Source organism: Lissotriton helveticus, chromosome 9, assembly GCF_964261635.1.
Source record: "Lissotriton helveticus chromosome 9, aLisHel1.1, whole genome shotgun sequence".
Taxonomy (NCBI): Eukaryota; Metazoa; Chordata; class Amphibia; order Caudata; family Salamandridae; genus Lissotriton; species Lissotriton helveticus.
Window position 1 is genome coordinate 434,978,827 of NC_136070.1, and position 23,217 is coordinate 435,002,043.

The following is a 23,217-nucleotide window of genomic DNA, read 5'->3' on the forward strand; positions in this document are numbered from 1 at the left end:
AATAATCAAGGCCAAGTACTACTTTCAATCCTGCACTTCATATTTTAGTTCTCATAAGTAGAACTGTAATAGCACCGTCAACCTAAATATTAAATTACATGTCAGACAGAAGTGAGTTCAATTTCCAATATTGTAAGGCTGTGTCTTTCTTACAGTCCTTTCATCCACAAACATATGGTGGAATCCATTGAGGGAAGTCCTGGAGGAAGGGGTGGGATGTCATTTGACCCTGGAACAACATGGCACCTGACAGACAGCGACTTTCCGATATTAATATATTAACAGTGTTATGTTTATTGGCAACCATGATCCCTTGTGGGCAGACTTCTTTATAAAACTTGGACACATACAGTGTATACCTGTGGCAGTGGAAAGCAAAAGAGAAGACAGAGGAAGATTCCACTGATGATTTGGTTGACGCATGGTCAGTCCAAGATGGGATAATATGTTGTTGGATGATGGTTTGGCATTGTGGAAAGGACCAGCAAGTAAAATGCTGTTAGATGACAGACGGTTGGATCTAGCCAAGGCATAAGGGAGTCCACACATTCTTTAGGTTTACATGGCATGCATTTTAAGGGCCTTCTTAGGTCTACACACTGGAGGTAATAGGAACTGCAGAGGGACCTGGGTTAATGCAGATTATAGGTGGAATCCTGAGGTTTTCCTGTGAAATGAGCAATTTCCAAACTACATTAGTAACATCTGGTCCGCTTATCTGGGTAACTCCTAATTTTGTCCCAGACTTTAATCTGGAGTTTGTGGCCTCTACTGTCTGCATGGATTAAAAGCAGCCAGTCATAATGGCAGCTAAAGTGTTTCTCACACTTAGTCCTTTACACAGCCTGGATATAATGGGGTAACAATAGTGTTCAATTTTGGGGAATATGACTTTTGTTGAAAAATCGTATGGTAAATGTCAGTGCACCAGCAATATCTGGTATCTAATTATATTACTAATTCAAAAAATGATGGTTGCATACCCAGGACAGCAGTAGATCATTGTTATAGCAAATGATTTGCATTTGTGAATTCTGGAAATAATAGTGACAATCTCAAAATAAGTGATTACTGTGAGCTGAATCGGAGTGCATGGCACCTCTTTGGCTTATACTAAAGGTGGGCCACCTCTCTGTAGGTATCAATATTTGTAAAAAAAAATGTATGGCTCTTCAGGAGAATTTCATTTAAGATAACAATGAAAATTCCTGAAATCAGATCTGTGAGGGCATTTTCGGCAAATGGATGGTCAGTTTAGAATGGATGGTTAAAATCAGAAGGGGTTATTAAAGTCCCATATTTATAACCGAGGTAATTGCAGGTCCAAATTCATAATAGGCCATAGATCGAACTGGTTTTTGTTGTGCTCTATCTTTCCTGAGAGTACCCAGCTAATTTGGGTTTTAGGCCATTCGCCTTACCAGCTCTAAACAATTAGAACCCCGCTGCCTACACTCCGATTCACTAAAGAACAGAATCCATTCAAAATCACTCAGGTAACTTCCACTCCAACCTGAAAGATGCCAAAGTACTATCACTGTACCCTGTAAAAGGATTCGCCTCATATCACTGACTACCTGAACTCAAAGTTTAAAGGTAGCACCACCCAATCACGCTCTCATCTCCCAGTTAATTTTACCACGTACCTTTTAAGTTTTATGAATCATCTGTTATTTTCCATAACATCTATGTACAACATTTACGGTCAATAAATGAAACACAAGCAATAGTCCACGCTTTCATCGCAAATTCGGGGGACACTAATTTACATTTACATTTTTTTGCATCCTAAACGGGGGGGGGGGGGGGGGAGAAGAGTTGCATCTCACAATAGATGGACTATCCTGTTTTTAACGTAAAACCCAGTGGTCTACATTCTTAAGGCACAGAACAGTATGCCTAATCAGTAATTTTGGCTTCTAGGTCAGCAGTTCTTAACCTGTGGTCGAATGACCTCTAGGAGTCTGTGTGGCCTACTCTGGGGATCCCGAACTGTGTTAAAAAACTAAATATTACAATAAATTCATTTATATAAAGAACCTAAATTGAAAATGTGAAAACATTTTCTATATTTCATTGTGGATTAAACCAAATATTTCAAGATTTGAACAGGTGTTTGATATAGGCTTGTTTTTGTATTTTTGTGAATTGTTCTGAAGTTCAAATCATAGAAATTGCTTGGTTGAGGGGTCCCCAGCTTCCAATGATAACACAATGGGGGCCCTCAGATTCCAGTAATGATTCAGTGGGGGCCATAAAAGTCAAAAGTTTCAGAACCACTTCTCCTATTACAAAGATGCCTGAAAGCATCAACAGTAATATTTATAAACAGGTCAATTGTTCTCAATTCCATCTTGCTGAAGCATTCCTTTTGATGTAGGGAGTTTGATGATTTTTCAGAATGCAGTCTGGCTCTGATACTGGGGACATGCTGCATGTCCTGCACCCCAGTGGCCTCACCAGCAGCGGCCGGTAGTGGGAGTATCGGCCGGGCGGTGATGTGGGGAGGGGGAGGGGCAGGGTGGGGGTAGTAATGTATGGATTACGGACATTAACAGGTAAGTAAACATATAAATAAATAAAACGAATTTCGTTGCGCGAACTGCATTACCAAATGCGATGCAGTGCGCGCAACGAAATTCATTTTATTTATTTATATGTTCACTTACCTGTTAAGGTCCGTAATCCATACATTACCACCCCCCACCCTGCCCCTCCCCCTCCCCACGTCACCACCCGGCACTCTCACTACCGGCCGCTGCTGGCCTCCCCTCATTCATCTGGCTCTCCTGCTCAATGCCCCCTGGTTTCATGAGCATTGTGAACAAATCACGTTTCATAAACAATATTCCAAAAAAGAACAAAAAAACAACAGTGTGTCATGTAAACATTCACTGCATAAGTATAAAATGAATAGACTCACCACAACATTTAAAGTATACTGTATTTCAAGATCTAAAATCTTTTCTAGTGGTAGAAGGGGTCGTATTATCTCCCAGCTTACATTGTGAACTAAATCAGGGTGCCTTATTATTTCACTGGAAAGGAAACATAATCATAGTTGCATATTTAATTAGGTGAAATACATAACATATGAAGCAGTATGCATTAGAACTGAGAGCATGCCACTCACTACAGTGAGTCTGCAATGCGAACGGCCTATAGTTTTCAAATTCAAACAATTTACAGTATAGATTTTGAGTGTAAGCTCTTCTGTATAGAAGGATACATGTTAGCTCAAGGTAAAAATTCGTAAGTGTTTATTTAACTTATGCCAACAAAGTATATCTATTCCAAGACTGCCCAAAATGGCCCTGTAGCTATAAATCTGTTGTTCCTGGCACTAGTCTCACTCCTGATATTATTTAGTGGCAGCGCTTGACAAAAAACACATTTATTGTTGCCCTCCTACTGGGCCTACTGATCATTAAGTCTTCTGATTGACAGGCAATCTAAGTGATCCTAGTCAATTACTATATGAAAGCCTCTTGGTTCTTCATACAACCCATCTGGTGGAGATGATTGGCATTCTTTAGGGGCTCAGCACCCAGAACTTTAGAATTCCCTGAACTCTACCAACTTTGAGAAGGTCAGATGACATTTGAAAAAGGAACGGCTCATTGCGTGGAGCTATGTGTTAATCGGGACTCTAAAGGAGAACATGACAATGGAGATGGGGGAACTCTGACATCCCTAACTTCAGATTGGGAAGGGAAATAGAAGGCTGGTTGTCCAATGGATTAGTGTTAGATATGATCAGCGAGGTGTTTTTCATTTGAGAAGTAAAAAAATGTTGTTTTGTTTCAGAGGTTGCTTCGGCAGTATGATTGGTAATGTGATTGGTGAACTGATGCTGTCTTCATCAGCTTTAAATAAGATCCTGAATTTCGGCAATGCCAATGGTGTACATTTGCATTGCCAAATATATCTGGAATATGGGCTGATTGTTTATGACTTGCATTCGATTTTTTCTTAGGCTTCTCCTTGCATTGCTGATCTGTGAACCATATTTTAGTTGAGCTCACTTGCACTGAAGATGATTAACAGGCAGAAATAACAAGTTTTCAGGGACGTTTTGAAGTCTAAAAGGCTTTGTTTTTGCAATTTTCCAAGTAGCCTTTGATGTGGTCAAGAAATATAATATTGAGAAATGGTGTTAAACTTTCAGCAAAATACAATTTAGGGTAGCTGGTGAAATCTATTTTTTCTTTCATAGATCATGGAGGACATAGATGTAAGATATAATAGATTCAGTTGTTTTAGGGGCTATTTGGGGATTTTGAAAGTGGAGAAGACTGTAGATGCGTTTTGTTTTTTGCATGACATTTTTGTAAATGATAGGTAGGCCTCCTCCTGTTGAGTTTTGCCTAGCCATTATTTGTTTTCGTCAGCCCATGCTGATGTTAAGGGAGTAGTAATTTAACAAAGAATCTTTGAATCACATGATGTCAAGATCACTGTGGTGGGCATCAGCTGATCTGCTGTTGTGACTCATGTATTCGGGGCTGGACTTGTGACTTATTTATTCTCAGGTTGTGTGTCTTGATAGGAGCTATTCTTCTAACATTTGTGCTTGGTATGAGTTCTTTTGGGAGAGGTTCTTGAAAACGTTAGAAGCGGCTTCTCTCTGTGATTCACTATTAGTATATGTTTCGGCTACTTGCAGGCAGGGAGTGTCTTATTATTTATTACTGGATTAAAAGAAACAGAGGAGAGCAGGAGCTACCAGTAACACATAGGTTGTTACAACAGAAAGTAGGGATTGCAGATGGTCGACATGACATTTTGAAAAGACACCTACAAACCACAGTCCCTCAACAGTGTATTTATCCCCAATTAAACAAAACTGTAAAATCTTACTTTGGATAGATGTAGTGCACCCAAACCAGCAGGTGAGTGGTATCCTGTTCATCCAATCCGTATTCTGTGATGGTGTTAAGTTGCAAGGAGAAATGCTGGATATAGAATTTTGCATAGATGGTACACACATCAAAGTTCTCTGGGTAAAGCGGTTTAATTTGTTTTGCCACAACGTATAAATCTGATTTTATTGTCTTGCCCATGTGTTTTAACTCATCGGAAACCGATGACGTGGTTTTGTCACTCGTGGTCTGTGGTAATGGACACATTCTTTCTTTAACTGACTGCTTTACCACTTCTTCCCATTTTGCCATCCATTCCCTGGACTCTGGAATAAGTGCTGCTGTCTCAGAATCACTTTTCTTTTCTTCATTGACTTGCTCTACAAGTGCATTCACTGCCTCTTTGAGCTCTGCAGTCGCAACAGGTTCATCTATATTCTGGCTGGACAGTGCACTCACAGATGTGTGGAATATCTTTGACATTTGTTCCCACAGATAAGTATAAAGTCGTGTTACTTTTTCCTGTTGGTTCTGTAATTCCTCTTGGCTGTTACTGATTGTATGTCTTAATGCTTTGTGCTGCAGAACAATTAGTTCTTGGATAGCACTGTGGAATCTTCCCGAATTAATGGATTCCTCAACTTGTTCAACTGCAAAAATGAAAAGGCAAATATTTAAATCAGTAATGTAGTTCCTGTACATTAGACTAAGAATAAAAATACCAGAATTAAATTGTCATATTTAACATAAGTAATGAGGACTACTTTTTAGAATTTCAGCCTCATTATATTACATCAGTTAAATCACCAGCCGGAACACCATATCCCAGTGAATTTACGGAAGAGACTCTGAAATCCCATTTTAATATCAAACTGCCCCCCCAGCAGGGCAAAAAATATAAAGGTTCATTTGGTCTGAGGCTGCAGTGTATGTGTGCATTTGAAGTCTTTACTTGGCCCACATGATGACGTATTTACTGTTTATGACAGGCTGAGTATTCACTAATCACCATTACACGTTTATTTGTATTATTTTGTTGTCATAATAACATATTGTTGGATTTATAGCTTCATTTGATGCACAGAAAAATAGCCCATTGTCAGAAATATGTACCATCAATATTTTTTCCTTGTATGTCTATCACCATCACCATTTATAACGCAAGCTATAGCACCAACTCCTTTTTATAGCACCTTTCTTTAGTGCAGTGTTTTCAACAAAGTGCCATCCTCCCAGCTTCCATATTGTAGACCAAGATGTGGCTTCAATAATGTATTTTCTTTTTAGCAACAGCTGGTAACAACACACACAGAGTCACCCAACAATTATCAAACATTTCTCTAACAAAAAGCTGGACTTTTAACTTTGGCAATGCCTTTTGTTACTGGTGGGATAGAATTTACCAGCCAAATTTCACATGCACAGCCAGCATTCACTGCAGGGGCAACTGCACTAGTTAGGGAGATGCCATGCTGCCACCTGGACCTCTTGCAACATATCAATGTCTGAGGTGAAATGGGAACACTAGTGTGCCTAGCTTTAGGGTGTGCAAAGTTAAAGACTTTGCTGCCATAACCTTTGACAAATCTACTTACAAATGATACAAAGTTTGCAAAATAAAAGCTCTGCAAATGAAGGGTTTACGACTAAACGGTGAAGACAAAAACAGCAAATCCTGTTGTGGATAGCAAATATTGGTGGCAACTAGCGATGTGGGAAAATACATTTTCTATGCATTGTGCCACACATTGTGCCTTCAACTCCCCTTTGAATTACATTCCTATGCAAATATAATTTTGCGCAGGAAAAAAATTGTGCCATAAGATTAATTGAACAAAAAACATGAACACTTTAGGAATCGAGAATTGTGTTCAATTGTGCATGCTGGGAACATTTTGCTAAGCATTAAACCTCATAGGAATTTGGCCTTGCACGCATGTTGCTTTTGCAACTTTGTCAAGTCTTCAACAGACTGCCTTGCAACTGCGCCAAAATTTTCTAAAATATTAAGTAGCGAACAGCCCAGTCGATTTAGTAGGCCACCACGTCAGGCCTCCATGCACTGGATGAAGAACACTTCTTAAGGTGCTGACAAACAGAGCAGACCCCACAGCCACGTGGGACCGACTGCCACCCAGACAAGTGGGTGACTGAGATAATAACTCACAGATACTTGAGGTAACCAGTCACTGACACATACAAAGGGATGTAGCATGTGCACATCTAATGGCTGCTGCTATCTTAAACCCCTCTGAAGCATCCCAGCAATGTGCATCCCTCTTTTTAAACAATATGTACCTGTGGCAGGTCTCCTGATCTCCATACCATCAATGTTGTCGGGTATTTTCTCTGTGTTCCCATTCGAGATGATTTTCAATAAGTGTTTTTTGGCTGCTTTCATTTTGTTCATTGTTTTGTCCGGTCTTTTGTCGTCTTTTGATTTGGCTTTGATTTCTGTCGCATTGGTGGCAGCACTGTGAGATCCTGCTTGAAAAAGAAACACATGTTGGTGTTAAAAGTATACCCCAAAACTAGAAGAACCGTGAAATGAAAGCCTAGATAGGCCCAACCCTGCAAATGACAACACCTGGTAATAAAACAGAAAAGAATAAGCTTCACTAAATTTCAGCATCAATAGGTAACATGAGCTCAACACATTAAGGGCATGCTTTAAAAAAATTGTATATGGAATATGATTTGCCAAAAACAGGCCTGATAGAAAGTGGTGATGTGTGTCTTCATTGCCGAACTTCTATGTGTGTGCTATTTCAATTTCTAAGGATGAATTAGACAGCTAGAAATGCCTCAGGCCCTGCACTTGCAAGAAATAGAAGCAGTGCTAGAAGCACGTCACTTCATTAATAGCTTAGCTCGTTCTAACGATGGCACGGAGATGTGAAAAAAGTCAAAAATATTGATTTTTACCAATTTTAATATGTCTGGTTTCTCCTTTAAGTAACACAGCGAGTCACTGGTAGGTACCCGGATTAAAATGTTAACTAAGTGTGCCTGCAGGGCCCTCTTTTTAGTTCTTGCTGGGAGTGATCCATACTCTGGTCACTATGTATTTGAGCTTAGCCACACCATCTCTTGTCACAAATAACAGAATAAAACTGTTCAAACAGCTCTTTAGTTAACTGACTAGCTCCTCAGGTCTTCATTGTGTTCCTCATTTTACATGTGGGCCTGTAATATCTTCTGCCTATTGCATTTATCTTAAAGGGAAGAAATATATATATACACACACACATATATATATATATATATATATATATATATACACACACACTAGCAAAAGTTGTAGGTTTTGTATAAAATGTTTAAACATCCATATAACAATCGTCACCTAACTGGAGCCTAATGGCATCTTTGTTCCTCAATGTTGCCACCATTTACCACGTGACACATTTTAAATAAACTTTTTCTTTAATACTGTGATTAACATGAAAAAATGTAAATAGAAAAAAAGTATCATGAAATATTGGGAGCTGGCATGATGGCATACACTTTCCATGAGCAATGTTTTCAAGCCTAGTGGGAAGCATAATAAATACTTTGTGTGAGCCCGAAATCGAATCATTCGTTATTTTATAACAAGCATTTGCAATGCAATAGGTCTCGCATTAGGAAAGTTTGAGCTATTGGTATTGTAAATGACAAATTTTGTATTTATGTGTTGGTTTTGAAAATAGCTAAATTAATAGCTTTGTCGTTGACAATACCAATAGTTTTAACTTTCGCAAATGTGACACCTATAGCATTTGTAATGCAATATGTGTTGTATTTACGAGACTTAGATGTATTAATATTACAAATAATGGCTTTTATTTATTTTTAATAATTAATACTTGGAAAGTTATTGTATTTTATAATGGCAATAGCATAAACTTTTGTAAATAACTTTTGTGAAGATTATGTTCAGTGTATTTTATTGTGACGAAAATCCAAGAACAGAAGTGAAATATTAACATCTTTTTGTGACATTTGTAATAAAGCTTGAAACAACATATTTGAACCAGTTGTTGTTGAATGGTTGCACAGATTGATGCTGTGGTAGCGCATAGGGATGTTGTGGTGCCCCTGAGGGATGCTGTGGTGATGCAATAGATAAGAGTAAGTGGCGATAGAGTGAGCGGCGATAGATAGAGTGAGTGGTGATAGAGAGAGTGAGGGGTGCAGAGAGAGTGAGGGGTGCAGAGAGAGTGAGGGGTGCAGAGAGTGAGGGGTGCAGAGAGAGAGGGGGTGCAGAGAGAGAGGGGGTGCAGAGAGAGGGGGTGCAGAGAGAGAGGGTGCAGAGAGAAGGGGGGTGCAGAGAGAGAGAGAGGGGTGCAGAGAGTTTGTTTATCCTACTCTCAGCTCCTGTTCCTTCTGTTATCGAATTACAACAATCCATTACTCAGTGAAATGATTTATTTATCAGACTGACCGTTTGCATGAAGTGTTTTAAGGACTCTAAATTTCCGGTGTAGGATATACGATTTCACACAATTGTTCTGCGTTACACAATTCTACATTGTGCTAATAAGTACTCAATTTGTAAAAAAATATAGTCCCATCTCGAATCTGCTACCATTAGATTAATAAAAGAAAAAAATGATATTTTTGTGGAACGATTACAATATTGTTTTGCTTAGACAACTCAGCGTTTGAAAAAGAGCATGGACTGTTGAATTAAAAAGTGCGTCAGCTGGCTACTTAAGTACCTGTTAGTTGCTTAATATGCACCAGTTTCAATATTTCAGAGTCTTTTCGTGGGCTGTGTGCATCTTAGACTTAAAACGTCTTTGCCCACACTGATTGAACTTCACAGCAAAACGCGCCATTAAGAGTACACTCCCGAACACGGGTCGTTTCAATACATTCATGACCCTTAGTGCAACCCATGTCATCGGGGAAGTAAGTCCCTCTTTCCATTTAACATTATTTACTTCATCTTGCAGTCACTCAGATTGTTTGCAATTTACAGATGTCTTGTTTCTGTAGATTTTTCATGCTATGCATGACTCTTCCACAGAGCATGCACTGAACGGAACCTCTAGATGTCTAGATGAGGTCAGGTCATGAGTGGGTGTTCATCAAAGGCCCCCATTAAGCAAGGCGTGTTTCATGAAGGGATGCAGATTACATGCTCATGCAATTATTGGCCTCTCAGAGCGATGTTCGATTGTGTGACACAGCGCGAGTCTGTTGCACGTGTTAGTCTTTGTGTGTGTGCAAGGGCATAGTGAAGGGGTGACACAGGTAAGAGTCTGAAAAAGGTCCGAGTGACCAGACCGTGAGGAAGAAAAGGGAGCTGATGTGTAAAATATGCAGTGGCGCATTTCAGCAAAATATGGATGCAACAGAAAGAGAGAATGCATGGAAAGAAGGAAGAACTGGAGTGAATGTTTAACTCCTAATCTGCCTCGGACTACCACAGAACTGTAAAATTCAGTGCAACTGAAACATCTTCTATTCTTGTTATTCACAACGTTGTGACTGGTGCTACTCATTCTATGATACTGACAGTAAGCATTGGTAAAGTCAATAGATCTGGCTTGTGTTAGGTGCATGCCAATTAAAGAAAACTCAGGTACTAAATCATGATCACGGGGCGCTCTGTCCCAAGAACAGGATTTTGGCTCAAATTTTTAAAGCTTTTTGGAAAGTAATTCTCACTATGCTTTTTTTTTAGCCATGCCCCTTTTGGACACCCAGCCCCACCTTTTGATCCCTCTTAAAGCACTGAGTATGGGGGGGGGGGGGGCAGAGATCACTTAAAATTCTAAAAATACGTCTGTGGAAGAAGCCTTTACTTGTACATTTCTGGCTGGGCTCTATGTTGAGCAGGGTGCATGCAGCTGGGGGGCAACACTGGCAGTGATTGCACACTGGCATCACAATGTCTCTGCGAGGCATTATATTATGGTTGGTAACTTTAGAAAAACAAGGAGCACCCACGCCAGTCAATTAGCTGGTTTTAGTTAATTATGGGGCAATTACTCTTCATTTCCAAGTTTCCTTCTAAAGGGAATCGGGTCTAAATGTGGGACTTTCGTACATGACTTGTGCTGGCAGCATAAGTTAAAACTTACCAGGCCCATTTTTGTTGCAAAAGATAGGTGTTCAACAACATCCCTACTGGACGAAAGCTAATTAAATAAAAATGTAATGTGAACGCTGTGTGTGTCAAAAAGAAAAAAGGTCGACACTTTTTTAGTGTATCCTATTCTGTTAGTAGCTATAAAAAAAATTCTGCGGGGAAAAAAAGCAGCCTGAAAGTCTGCTATAGTGTGAAACATCGTGATACAAAAGGGGATGATGGACGGAGCGTTTTGTATCGCATAGTGTGAAACATCAACAGGTTTCAGTGCTGGGAAAGGAAACCAGGACGAGCTAATTGAGTGAGAATCAGGCTTGTTGTAAAGATCCTAATCTTTCCGTTTGCAGCATCTGTGAGATGCAGAGTTTTAAGTTGAGGAAAAAAGGTAGATGGAAAACGTGTGAAAACAACTGTAGTTTACAACTAAACACTACACATGTACAAGAATCCAAATTCCCGTCCTATATAGTTTTAACCCCTTCCACGCTGATGACTAGCTCAGCTCGTCATGAGGTACACCTCTCGCACGCTCATGACGAGCTGAGCTCGTCATGAACCACGGGATTCCGCGATTCTCAGCGCACAGCGGGAAAACGCGTAGCATGTGGTTAATATGATGTGCACATTCCCCGTGCTCAGATTTTGTGGTGAGAGTTGGCTATGTTTGTATAAACGAGGCGGAGACCGATTCTGGAGCAAAAAAAAATAAAAAATGAGGCGGGAGAAGTAAAAGCGCAGAATGGGAGGCTGATGCTAGTGGGTTAGAATGGAAAGCTGCAGCAAGTCTGTTTTGGCAGTTTTATATAGCTCGAACTTGACCTTAGGGTATCAGCGCTTTACATGAGCTATAGTTGGATTACAGATGGACACATTCATTGTTAGGCACGGGGAGATTGATTTGCCCGGAATCACAGTATGTTTGAGCCTCCGGACAGACTCAAGGTTGGGTTCCTGCCTTCAAAGTCCGCCACTCTAGTCGTTAAACCACATCCTTTCCCTTCTCCCATTCACGAAGAGTGGCAATGAAGTTTCGGCATCTGTTCTGCCCATTGTAAATAAAAATGGAACGCCAACGCCGTGTGTGTGAAAAAGAAAAAAAGTGCTGTCACGCAGCATGTTTGTTTAGGAGATTAGACAAAGTAATTTCGGTTCTGCTTGTTATCACAAGACCTGCCAAACGCAATTCAGCTACAAGCAATGCGCACCTGTGTTTATGGGTAATAACTTTCACCCGAAAAGGAGCGTTTTTCAAAGCACAGCAAGGGGGTGTTCGCCATGACCCCTCATCAGTATGAACGCTGTACCCTTCAATAAGTTTTATTTGGTAGCTGAAACCATGCACCTCATTGCTGCTCTACTATAAACAAAAATCACACTTTGATACTAATATACACCTGGGGTATACTTAGACGTGGGCTATTGTGTAAAACTAAACAAGCCCACACACAGAGCGTCCCGTATGCCACCCATAACCGTCAAAGTACCTATTTTACACACACAAGCAAAACATTTTTTTTAAACATGGAAATAAATATAAGTAAACTCAACCACGATTATAAAAGACTTCTAGACAGACAACCTATTGGCCTTCAGTAAGCCAGATGACTCACTGAGTTGATCCGATATCCGAGTGTGACCTCTACCAATTCCGAAAACTCTTAGGGCAGGCTCAGCCTTTCATCCTTTAGAGGGTAATAAACTGGTCGCCATGGAGCTGGTAATAGGAACATCGGGTTATAAGGCTGCAATAGGTGTGATGCAGAAATGTACTTCTAATAACTCGTCCCACCCGTAGAGTTTTATTCACAGTAAATTACACCTCGTTCACTCCTGAGGTAGAGAGAGGCTTAAAGCTTCTGCCATCAGTAAACTATGGAGTGATTTTCACATATCAAGGCCTCTGCTGTGAAGGACGTCGGGAATTGTAGTCCTTCTTTTGCTACTTATCGCACGCATAAACTGATGGCGCCTTGAGACCTTTTGGTGATCTGCGCGCTATACAAGAGATTAGGACTAGGACTATGATGGGAACTACAAGTTCCGGGTGCCCTGGGACATTGCCTGAGGGATGTGGGTGCAGGCTTCCCGGAAAGCCTGGGGGAGGGGGGGGGGGAGAAGATCAACATTTGGAGCAACTGGACAGGAGAGGAGAGTTCAGGCGAGGCGGAGGAGGTGAGCCCGGGAGACGACTCATGAAGGTACCAGATAATCTTTTTGGAGGGAGGTGGCCATTTAAGGGCCGTATCACGGTGGCGGAGCGTTACTGAAGGGTGTGAAGGGAGGGTGTGGTTATTAGGTAGGGTCTCTATAGAGGCGGGGAGGTGCTGAAGCAGTGGAGTGTTAACAAGTCGGGTGGGGGCGGGGAGAAGGGGAGTGAGCGAGTGGGGGGGGAAGCGCTGGTGAAGAGTCACGCTTCAAGAGCCTGGTGGGGGGGGGGCGGGGGAGCCAGCGAGTGGGAGGGAGGAAAGGAGCATATGGGGATGGGGTGTGAGTGAGGGGGGAGCAGAAGCCTTTGATGGTGGTGTGCGAGGCCAAGCGCGCGCCTGGGGAAGCTTCATGCTCCATTACACAACATGCATTGTAGGAAATCCGGCTTGTTTCAAGAGATTTTGGTCGAACTCAATAGTTCCCAGTAATAAATTACTCTACCTAAAAATGTACTGTGCGGTAAAGACATGAGAGGCAGGAAACACGGTAGTTTGAGACTTCCACTTCGAGCTGAAAGTTGCGCGCCAACAGCTCGTTCGACCACTCCCAGGGGAAAGCTAGGGCAGTGACTGGAAAGGGGAAGTCAACTGTGCGCAAATGTGAGGTGTTAATTAAGATGAAATCGAGAATATGTTAATTTCTGTGACCGAAAACAGAAAACAAGCTGTTGCTAAAGCATTGAGTACAATGAAGATTAATTACTGAGGAGGGGGAAAAAATATTCTGTAGGAAAATATGTTTCTATATTTTTTTTAAATCACGTTTTCAATGGAAAAAAAACCACTTGAAAAGCTGATGTTTTTCCTCGTGCAAAAACGAATGAAATTCATTCAGAAGTCACGAGGCGTTTCTCTTAAGCAATAAACCCCATTGACCCAGCCCTTTATTGCGAAGCCTTTGTGGTTTAGTATATAAACTAGTCAAAAGGGAACCCGAAGATAATTGTAATCCTGGCTACTCCACTTGACCAAACCGTGTGATCCCAGGAAATTCACTTCAGCGGGCTGCACCCAGAAACAGACAAAGTGCCTCATTATTGAAATGTCACACCACACCCAGCATTAACTAGTAGTGAGGACTGCTGGGCTTATAAAGCGCAGTATTACCTCCACCGTTTCGAGCTACAATATAAGGGTGAAGTGGTAATACCACATGTTTTTGCCTATCCCAACTTACAAAACTCTTAATGTTCGGAATTCCCGCATACATTATCCGATTTTTAAGTTACCCGGTGGAATTTGTGCTTCAACGAGTGCATTGTTCTGGCTGCAGCTGTAATCCGATTTTTGGAGCAAACACCCATTGCAGCAGAATCAAGATTGCAGGTCCATTTGTAATCAGGGCCAAAACGTTGACAGGAGTTCTAGTAATAACTGTACATTTGTACCCTAAAAAGAAAAATTATCTTTTGGTTTCATTACTTACCAGCAATCTTCATTACAGTAACTCACCTCTTCCCTGTCACAATGCATTTGCTGCATCCGGAGACAGGCACCAACTACCCTCATGGTTTATTATTTAAAAGGATCTCTCTCCATCTAAGGCTGCCTATAAATAGGGTTAACCCAAGAGACTCCCCCTTAGTCAACTATCAACACAACCTCAAAGAGAGAAGCCAAGACAGGTATTGGGAAAGAGATGGAAAGAGGACTGTAACTACTGCAAAGCAAGAGAACGCTTTCAAAGTAATTGAGATTTCTTGGAACTAAGCAAGTTGTCAGCACCTCATCGCTCTAGCCCTACCTTTTGCTCTTATTAGATTTTGTAACAGGCGCTTTGGGCCCCAAGAAATGCTAAGACTGGTACAAAGAGCTCAGGATGCCCTCCTTATGTGGTGGGTTTGAGACAACCCAGTATAAAATGTTGGGGGGTATCACCTGAAGCAATTAAATAAAAAAGTGTTCCTTTGGAGTAAACGTCAACTTGCACAAAGAATCAATGAATTTGCTGGAATCCTAGAGGCAGGGCTCCCGAAAGAGAAAAGCCCAAATTCAACTAATGTGATTTCTACCATTATAGAGAACCATGGTTGTACAATCTTAATGGTAGATAAGAAAGGGGCTCAAGAGATGGATAGTTCCAGATGATACAACTCTAGTGTAAAATCCAAAGGAAGACGGTCCCCGTGAGGAGGATAAACCAACACAAAACTCTTCAATAACTGGCTATATGAATGTTCAATCTGGCACCAAACCCCTTTCTTTTTAACCAGTATTGCTAGTAAACTCTCATGCAAAATGAATCACAGTATGAGGCTGGTACTAGACTGTGCTATTCAATAGCGACAACAATAGCGTGGTGTGGTTTCCTGATCATCCCCAGTGCATAAATTCACCACCCTTTATGGACAACATGAGCTGGTATCCAGCATGACTTTATACACACAGGTATACCTCACTTACTCTTTTCCTACACATAACCGCTCTTGCGTAATATACAAAATGCCTAGACTTCTAACTGCAAGTAGTTGGCATATTCATTTCCTTTCCCTACAGAACAATTACACAATTTTGCCCATCCCAGGAAAACGGATTCAAAAAGCAATAATGAATGTCATTGTCCTTTGTGCAATGCTTTTTCCTTATTGCGTAATATGTATTTCATATGTGCTTGAATTAGTTGATGCTAACTCTGTATATTCAAGCTTCCAATCAGAATAAGTAGGTTTGTGGCCGCTTTCCATTTTTTGCGAGATACAGTTCACCCCCTCCTGCTGGTTATAAATTGATATTCTTTAACATTGACCACATTACAGGTGTTTTTCACTGACATTCACACCAATCAAAGGCAAAAATAGTTTACCCTAACTATTTGCACTTACCCGCTGATGGAAAATGTGCCTTTTATTATCATGTCCTTTGGTGTAAATGTCATTTAGATTTCCTCCAGGGAGTGTGAGGATTTGCATCATACTGCAACTTCCTTAAATGTATTCACGTGGGCTTTCGGCATTGAGAAAATCATGTGGAAATATGCATTTGCAAATTTAGCTTTGAAAAACATTTTGCTGTGCTCTAATGAAATATGTGACTGTTTTCTTCCGTTAAACCTGCCCCTTATTCTAAGCCACATAATAAAATAAGCATTGGAAATGCAATAGGTCTCGCATTAGGAAAGTTTGAGCGATTGGTATTGTAAATGACACTTTATTTATGTGTTGGTTTTGAAAGTAGCAAAATAGCTTGGTCAGTTACAATGTCAATAGTTTTAACTTTTGCAAATGTGACACCTATAGCATTTGTAATGCAATGTGTGTTGTATTTACGTGACTTAGATGTATTGATATTACAAATAACAATGGCTTTTAATTTTGTAAATAATGATGTGGTGGATGTGGTGGTGGATGCGGTGGAGGTGGTGGATGCGGTGGATGTGGTGATGGTGGATGGGGTGGTGGTGGATGTAGTGGCGGTGGATGTGGCGGTGGATGTGGTGGTGGATGTGGTGGTGATGGTGGATGTGGTGGTGGATGTGGTGGTGGTGGATGCGGTGGATGTGGTGGTGGATGGGGTGGAGGTGGTGGTGGATGGGGTGGTGGTGGATGCGGTGGATGTGGTGGTGGATGGGGTGGAGGTGGTGGTGGTGGTGGATGTAGTGGTGGTGGATGCGGTGGTGGATGCGGTGGTGGATGCGGTGGTGGATGCGGAGGTGGATGCGGTGGTGGTGGATGCGGTGGTGGTGGATGCGGTGGTGGTGGATGCGGTGGAAGTGGTGGTGGAAGTGGTGGTGGAAGTGGTGGTGGATGCGGTGGTGGTGGATGCGGTGGTGGTGGTTGATGTGGTGGATGTGGTGGTGTTTGATTTGGTGGATGTGGTGGTGGATGTCATGGTGGATGTGGGGGTGATGGATGCGGTGGTGGATGCGGTGGATGTGGGTGCGGTGGATGTGGGTGCCGTGGATGTGGTGGTGGATGTGGTGGTGGATGCGGTGGATGCGGTGGTGGTGCATGTGGTGGATGTGGTTGTGATGGATGTGGCGGTGGATGTGGTGGTGGAAGTGGTGGTGGATGTGGTTGTGATGGATGTGGCGGTGGATGTGGTGGTGGATGTGGTGGTGGATGCGGTGGTGGTGCATGCGGTGGTGGTGCATGTGGTGGTGGTGCATGTGGTAGATGTGGTGGTGGATGCGGAGGTGATGGTGGATGTGGTGGTGGATGTGGTGGTGGATGTGGATGTGGTGGATGCGGTGGTGGTGGTGGTGGATGGGGTGGTGGTGGTGGTGGATGGGGGGGTGGTGGTGGTGGATGGGGGGGTGGATGTAGTGGTGGTGGGTGTGGTGATGTAGTGGTGGTGGGTGTGGTGGATGTGGTGGATGTGGTGATGGTGGTGGTGGTGGTGGATGCGGTGGAAGTGGCGGTGGATGTGGATGTGGATATAGCGCATACTTATGGCATGACTAAAAAAACAAGGGGGAACCCAACACTACCAAATACTAGTGAAACAATTTAGTTTCGAGGAAAAACATACCCTCTAATCATTCACTGCATGGTGTACCTCTCAGGTCATAGGGCAGGTCTTCAACCTTGCATTGTCAGACCGGAATAGGCTTCTGCGCACATGCTAGATTAGTGAGACACCAGGGCCAAAACAAAAGTCACGATACCACATACACGTCAGGCAGGCATACAAGCCCGAAAATCAGGCAGAGGACATATTGTCAGAACTAATCAATCCTAGGGGTGGACAGACTATGATTCTAGTGGCTATTAAAATACCTATAGTTGCTTTACAGTTTTACATTCTCGAATTACATGCTACACCAAAAGGTTTCCTAAAATCACACCTGTAATTCTGACCGTAATTAAAACTCGATTATTCCCTCTTATCCTTTTGAATTACCCTGCCTCTCCATACAAATGTCAACCAAATTCCTTCCCTCGAAGTACAGACTATTACAAGTTCCATGCCTCATTCCTTTATTATGCTTTTTCTGAAAATCGTCTTCAACTCATTTCATACACAACCACCCCTTATTTCACGCCATATCCATGCAACCCAACAATAACGAACCTCATTTTACCAACATATATTGGGCATCTATTTGTCTCACCAACAGTTTGCAATTGGTATGCTGAGATTACGGTAAATGTTGTTCTGGTGTCAACACTGATCAGCAGCAGACAAAGCACGATAATGTTGGCTCGGTGCCAACGGCAACACCTGAATTAGGGCTACTTTTAGAAGCCTAATAGCATGCCTAGAAAGATATAACTTCTAAGTGAACTACACAAACATTGATACTTATAAAAGTGCTGTTTCTTTAGTACACTTACTCGAGCATACAACTTTGTAGTAAATAACTACAAAGAGTAGGCAGTGTTACTTCCCGAATACATTGCTAATATGTGTGTTGCCACGTTAACCACCAAGTGCATTTTCACCCACAACTGGAAGCAAAAACATTCCTAGTTTAAGACAAGTAAGCAACGTTCCCTACAAACCAGTGTTCTTAGTCCATGATGATTCCAAAGGGACTCTCTGTGAAGGCGACTGACAGCCGTAACTTAAGAGCAGATGCCAGAGAAAACTTACATCTAGCAGAGAACAAGTATATAACCCACAACTCATATCCATTTTAATACTTAAAAAGCTAGTGTTGTACAACATAATGAAAATATGGTTTTACTCTAAAAGGGGGTGCTGAGCAAACTTGGCACCAAGTATCAAGAGAGTACCATCTGATGTCATCCACTAATTTATGGGTTGTTGAAGTCACTTCTGACACTGCCATTTTGGTGAACTGACAATTTCTTAATTATTCTTTTATACCACTAAAGCATTAGGCCTGGTCACATGACAGCACAGTTACCACTGAATCATAATCTATTTGAAATACGAACCGCTTTCTGGAAGCGTTCACAGCGGACTTAAATTGTACAGACTGTCCAGAGCAGATTGCCGGATCATACATACCTTTCAACTACGAATGGGTTCGATTCTTGTAAAATTAACGAGGACAAACTTTATCAAATCGAGAAAGCAAGAATTGTAGTTTGCTCCCACCCCCAGTACTTCACTGGCTGCTGTAAATGAAAATCGTTATGTCCCACCATCTACTTCAATACGCCAAGAGCCATGTAAAAAGAATAGCACCTCTACTGTGCCACAAGTAATGTGTACTTATTCAGATGCAAAAGAAAACTAAACCACTTGAAAAAGAAGCAAAACAGCACTACTCTGATACAACGAAATGCTCAGACCGTTATGCAAGCGTACATAAAGTTTGGGAATCTCTGATTATACACACACACTAAAGAAACATCACCGCTACATACAAAGAAAATTATATTTTAGTACAGAAGACGTGACAGACGCGTAGGCCACGTACAGTGCAGTTTGGAAATCTTGGTTCTAGCCGATAAAAATAAAAACCTTCGCGTACAGAAATGGATGTTTACGTTCTGCAGTTCAAACATCGTTTTCAGCAGATAAACTTTGTAAGATGTTCCAGCACTACTCCCCCATTCCCCCCCCACCCCACCACACCACACAAAAAAGCACAAACGGGCGTAATGTTGCGACGGTTCTGGGCTCTTACCTTCCTTAGTCTGCGCGTTGGTGATCTGGAGGTCACAGTCAGCAGCCTTCAGCTTCTCCCGGCCCATGATCTGCTTCTTCAGGTCGCACAGGGAGATGTGCATCCCGTCGAAGGTCACCGTGTCATAGTTCAGTTTGGAGGGAAACTTATAATGCACACACGACATGTTAAAGGCTTTTTGATCCCCCCCCCACCCCAAAGATACGGGACCCCAACTCCTCCCCTTCAACAATCACACTCCACCTCCCACCAACCACACACATACAGGGACCCGGGCCCGCCTAGCGGGGCGCAGACTCCCCCCGAAGGACACTACGGAATACCAACATACTGACTGCACAGCGTGTATTAGAGGAGGAGCCCGGCACAAGGCAATGAGAGAAGAACAGAGACACAAGCCGAGCACCAGAGGGGCTGAGAAGTCCGCGGTCAGAGTCCGGTGTCAGCCGCCCTTACGGCAGCCGGTTAGCCACTTGGGGGCCTCGCTCCCTAGCGAAGCACCTCAGTCCTTACTGGAAACGGAACCTGGGTGTCGCTCGGTATATTAGTTCTTGCGGAATGCGATGATCCCTTCCTGGTCTCAACCCCCCTTCCGGGTCGGGCCGGTACCGAGTCTTTACGAGAGGCCGGGCTCAGACCCTCAGTCCTTCTGGGGAGCCGGGCGTCAGTATTATGCGGGTCGAGTGCTGTCAGTCCTACAGGGGTTGCGGGAACAAACAAGTGAGTCCTTCCGGTATCCGAGTAATGGGGTCAGTACTTTCCCCCTGCGGAGTTCCGCGAATATCCAAGCACGTTTCCTCTTCTTCCCTCTCGTACTCCTGCGGGCAATGGCTGCGGCTTCTTCCTGTACGTCACCTTGGGCGGCTGCTCCTAAACAAGCAAACAAATCCCCCCCCCGCCCGCCCTCACTCACTCACTTACCTAACGCTGGAACAGCACACCGCAAGTCGGCCTCGAGCGCGCCTCAGAAGAGACGCGGGAGGACAGGAGCGTGACGGCGTGAACGTGCACGTTGACGTTCCCGCGCGTTCACGGACCTGAGTCGGCTCGTTCACAGGTCTAGAGCTGCTCGTTCACAGCTATCACTCCCTTGGCAGGGAGCAAGGTGACTATAGTCGAGCTGGCGGGAGCGCTTCGCGCTCCAACGCCAGCTCGACCTAAAAATCCCAGTAGACTTCCACCATTGTAAGCCCACTTTACACTGAAAATTGTACTACTAATTCTATGAATTAGGACCAGAGGCACCTGGTGGACTATGAAAAGGTTGCTGCGTAAATACCTGCCTTGAGGTGGACCAAGCGTGGAAAATAAGATAAACTCTAACTTCCTTCATTTACGGAGAGTTTGGGGGTTCTCTCTCTTCATTTTGTTTAATGGGGGCACATAACACATTTTACTGCATAATTTACAGTTTTGTTGGACTAGTATACTGATGATGTTAAGAGGCACTAATGAAATAATTAACTACACCAGTGGTGTGCAAGGAAAGCCTTGGCATCATCAGGTGTGTTGACGGTTCACCACCCACGAGAAAAATTGGCAATAACTGTGATAAAGTAATTTCTTTTTCTCCTTAAGTTCCATAACTATTTGCTAAAGTGTTACAGGCACTAGAGGTTGTTATAGATTTTGAAAAATTATACACCTTGAAAATTGCATACCAAGATTCTCTATGGCACTTGGCATTATGGCACTTTGCATTCCACTTCCCTTTCATTTCTTCATTCTGACCTTCAAACTGGTTTCATGTGAGTGACAATCTACTTGTTCGTGGCAGGTAAAAAAAAATGAACAATAATACAAATCTCACAGTTACAGGCTGTGGTGGCAGTAGACCTGGACAATCATGCAGGCTCAGACAGCAGTGCAACTTCTCAAGTACACAAAACCTATATACTCAAGCAGTAGACAGGAAACACCGATCTTATAAGTTTAGGCCTTAGACAGCAGTAGTAATAGTATAATAAAATGTGTTATTAATATAGAAGATTAAATTGAAACCACATTAGCCATGAAACAGCAGTCATAGCTGCAAAGGAACCAAGGATAGCAATAAGCCTCTCACACTCAGCGTGAATTGTCACTTAAATGCCAGATCAAAGGCCAGATCTAACTAGTTTCAGATGTGTAATCATTTTGTCCCCAGAATCATTAAGGTCATTTCTGAAAATATACTAAAGTGTCATTTTAGCAAGTACTAACGTAACACATTAACAAATTCTGCTTTTTTTTTTTTAGCTCATCATCACATCCCACCGGGCACGGATACCCAAGACCATTAGGCACGAGTGGGCAGAATGATGTCAAGAATGCCCAAGAAAGCCTTGGCATGAGTATGTTAATATCATTGGAAGAAAGTCCACAATATGTCAAGGGTGCCCGTTATGCCAGCAATGCCCACATTTATGCAAAGAATGGCCACAATATCCCCAGGATGGGCAGTTCCTTGCAATGGCCTGTACTGTAGTTGGTGGTGTTCCCATTTTACTTCACACTGTATTTTTTTTAGGGTGTCCAATATTTTCTCTGCTCCCCATTATACTTACCCTCAAAGCAGGTCACATAATCACAGCAGCGAAAGCCAAGCAGGGCAAATACTGTCTTTGATTATTGAGTATCTTTCGTAAAGGTCCAACTATGCCCGATCATGTCTAATATGACCGACATTTCATTATGAAATCAGCGAGAGCTTTTGCTTGAAAACTCTTCAAAGTAATTCGCGGTTCTCCAATAAAATTCTCAGATAAATGTCATTAAAAGTCAAAATCATATTAAGCATGCCTTGTGTTCTCTACTGCTCCTATCACCTGTTTTCACATGTTGACTTTCAGGGCCATTATTAAAATGTAGAATTAAACAGTGACTTCTAGAAGTGTGCTGTGCGACATCTAGGTATCTTCAATGAATAGTGAAGCAAGTCTCCGTAAGTTACAGCACAACACAGAATGTTGTGTACATTTGGTACCAAGTCACAACTACCAGGTTTTAAATTAAATACGTGTGCATTTGTTTTGGAAAGTGCGCCATACGAGCACCGTGACACGCCTCAGAGGACCCCCTTTTTTTGCAAATAGAGGAACAAAATTGTAAGGAAATAAAATAGTTTGGACAGAAGCACAATCTGGTCCTTGTAGAAGCTGTGATTCGAACAGTTACAGGTCCAGTTCTCTTGATTCTGTCAATCAGTCATCAATGCCCATTTTCCCATCTTCACCAGTTGTATTTAAAGGGGGCCTTGCAGTACATTCTAAACACGGTACAGAGCATCCTTCTATAAAGAGGGGTGTGCCCTCCCTTTCATCTTAAAGTTCATCTCCAGCAGTAACCCATTGTCTTTGAAAGGGATGACATCTTACAGAGAGTGGTTTTGTGAACCCCCCACTTTAATAGCGTGGGCTGGAAAGGGGTTGTTGCCACTTGACATTTCGAATTAACATGAAACATCTTAATGCTTGTTTTGAGCTCATGACTGATCGGAGTTGGTTGGTTTTCAATCAGAAACAAATACATATGTCATTGCATGAGGAT

General features: G+C 42.4%; 1 protein-coding gene across 3 annotated transcripts in view; it reads right to left on the minus strand.

The window, feature by feature from the left end:
• The window catches only part of TNFAIP2 (TNF alpha induced protein 2), a 357,846-nt gene that overhangs the window by 32,876 nt on the left and 301,753 nt on the right, over positions 1 to 23,217 (minus strand). For 2 of the 3 annotated variants that reach the window (XM_078660234.1, XM_078660235.1), the window contains 3 exons: positions 7,161 to 7,346; positions 4,861 to 5,512; positions 2,924 to 3,038 (listed from right to left, as the gene is read on the minus strand). In XM_078660234.1, the coding sequence (XP_078516360.1) occupies positions 2,924 to 3,038; positions 4,861 to 5,512; positions 7,161 to 7,346 (953 nt within the window). Of the gene's footprint in view, positions 1 to 2,923; positions 3,039 to 4,860; positions 5,513 to 7,160; positions 7,350 to 23,217 lie in introns of all 3 variants that reach the window. The other variant, XM_078660236.1, reaches the window with a different exon arrangement.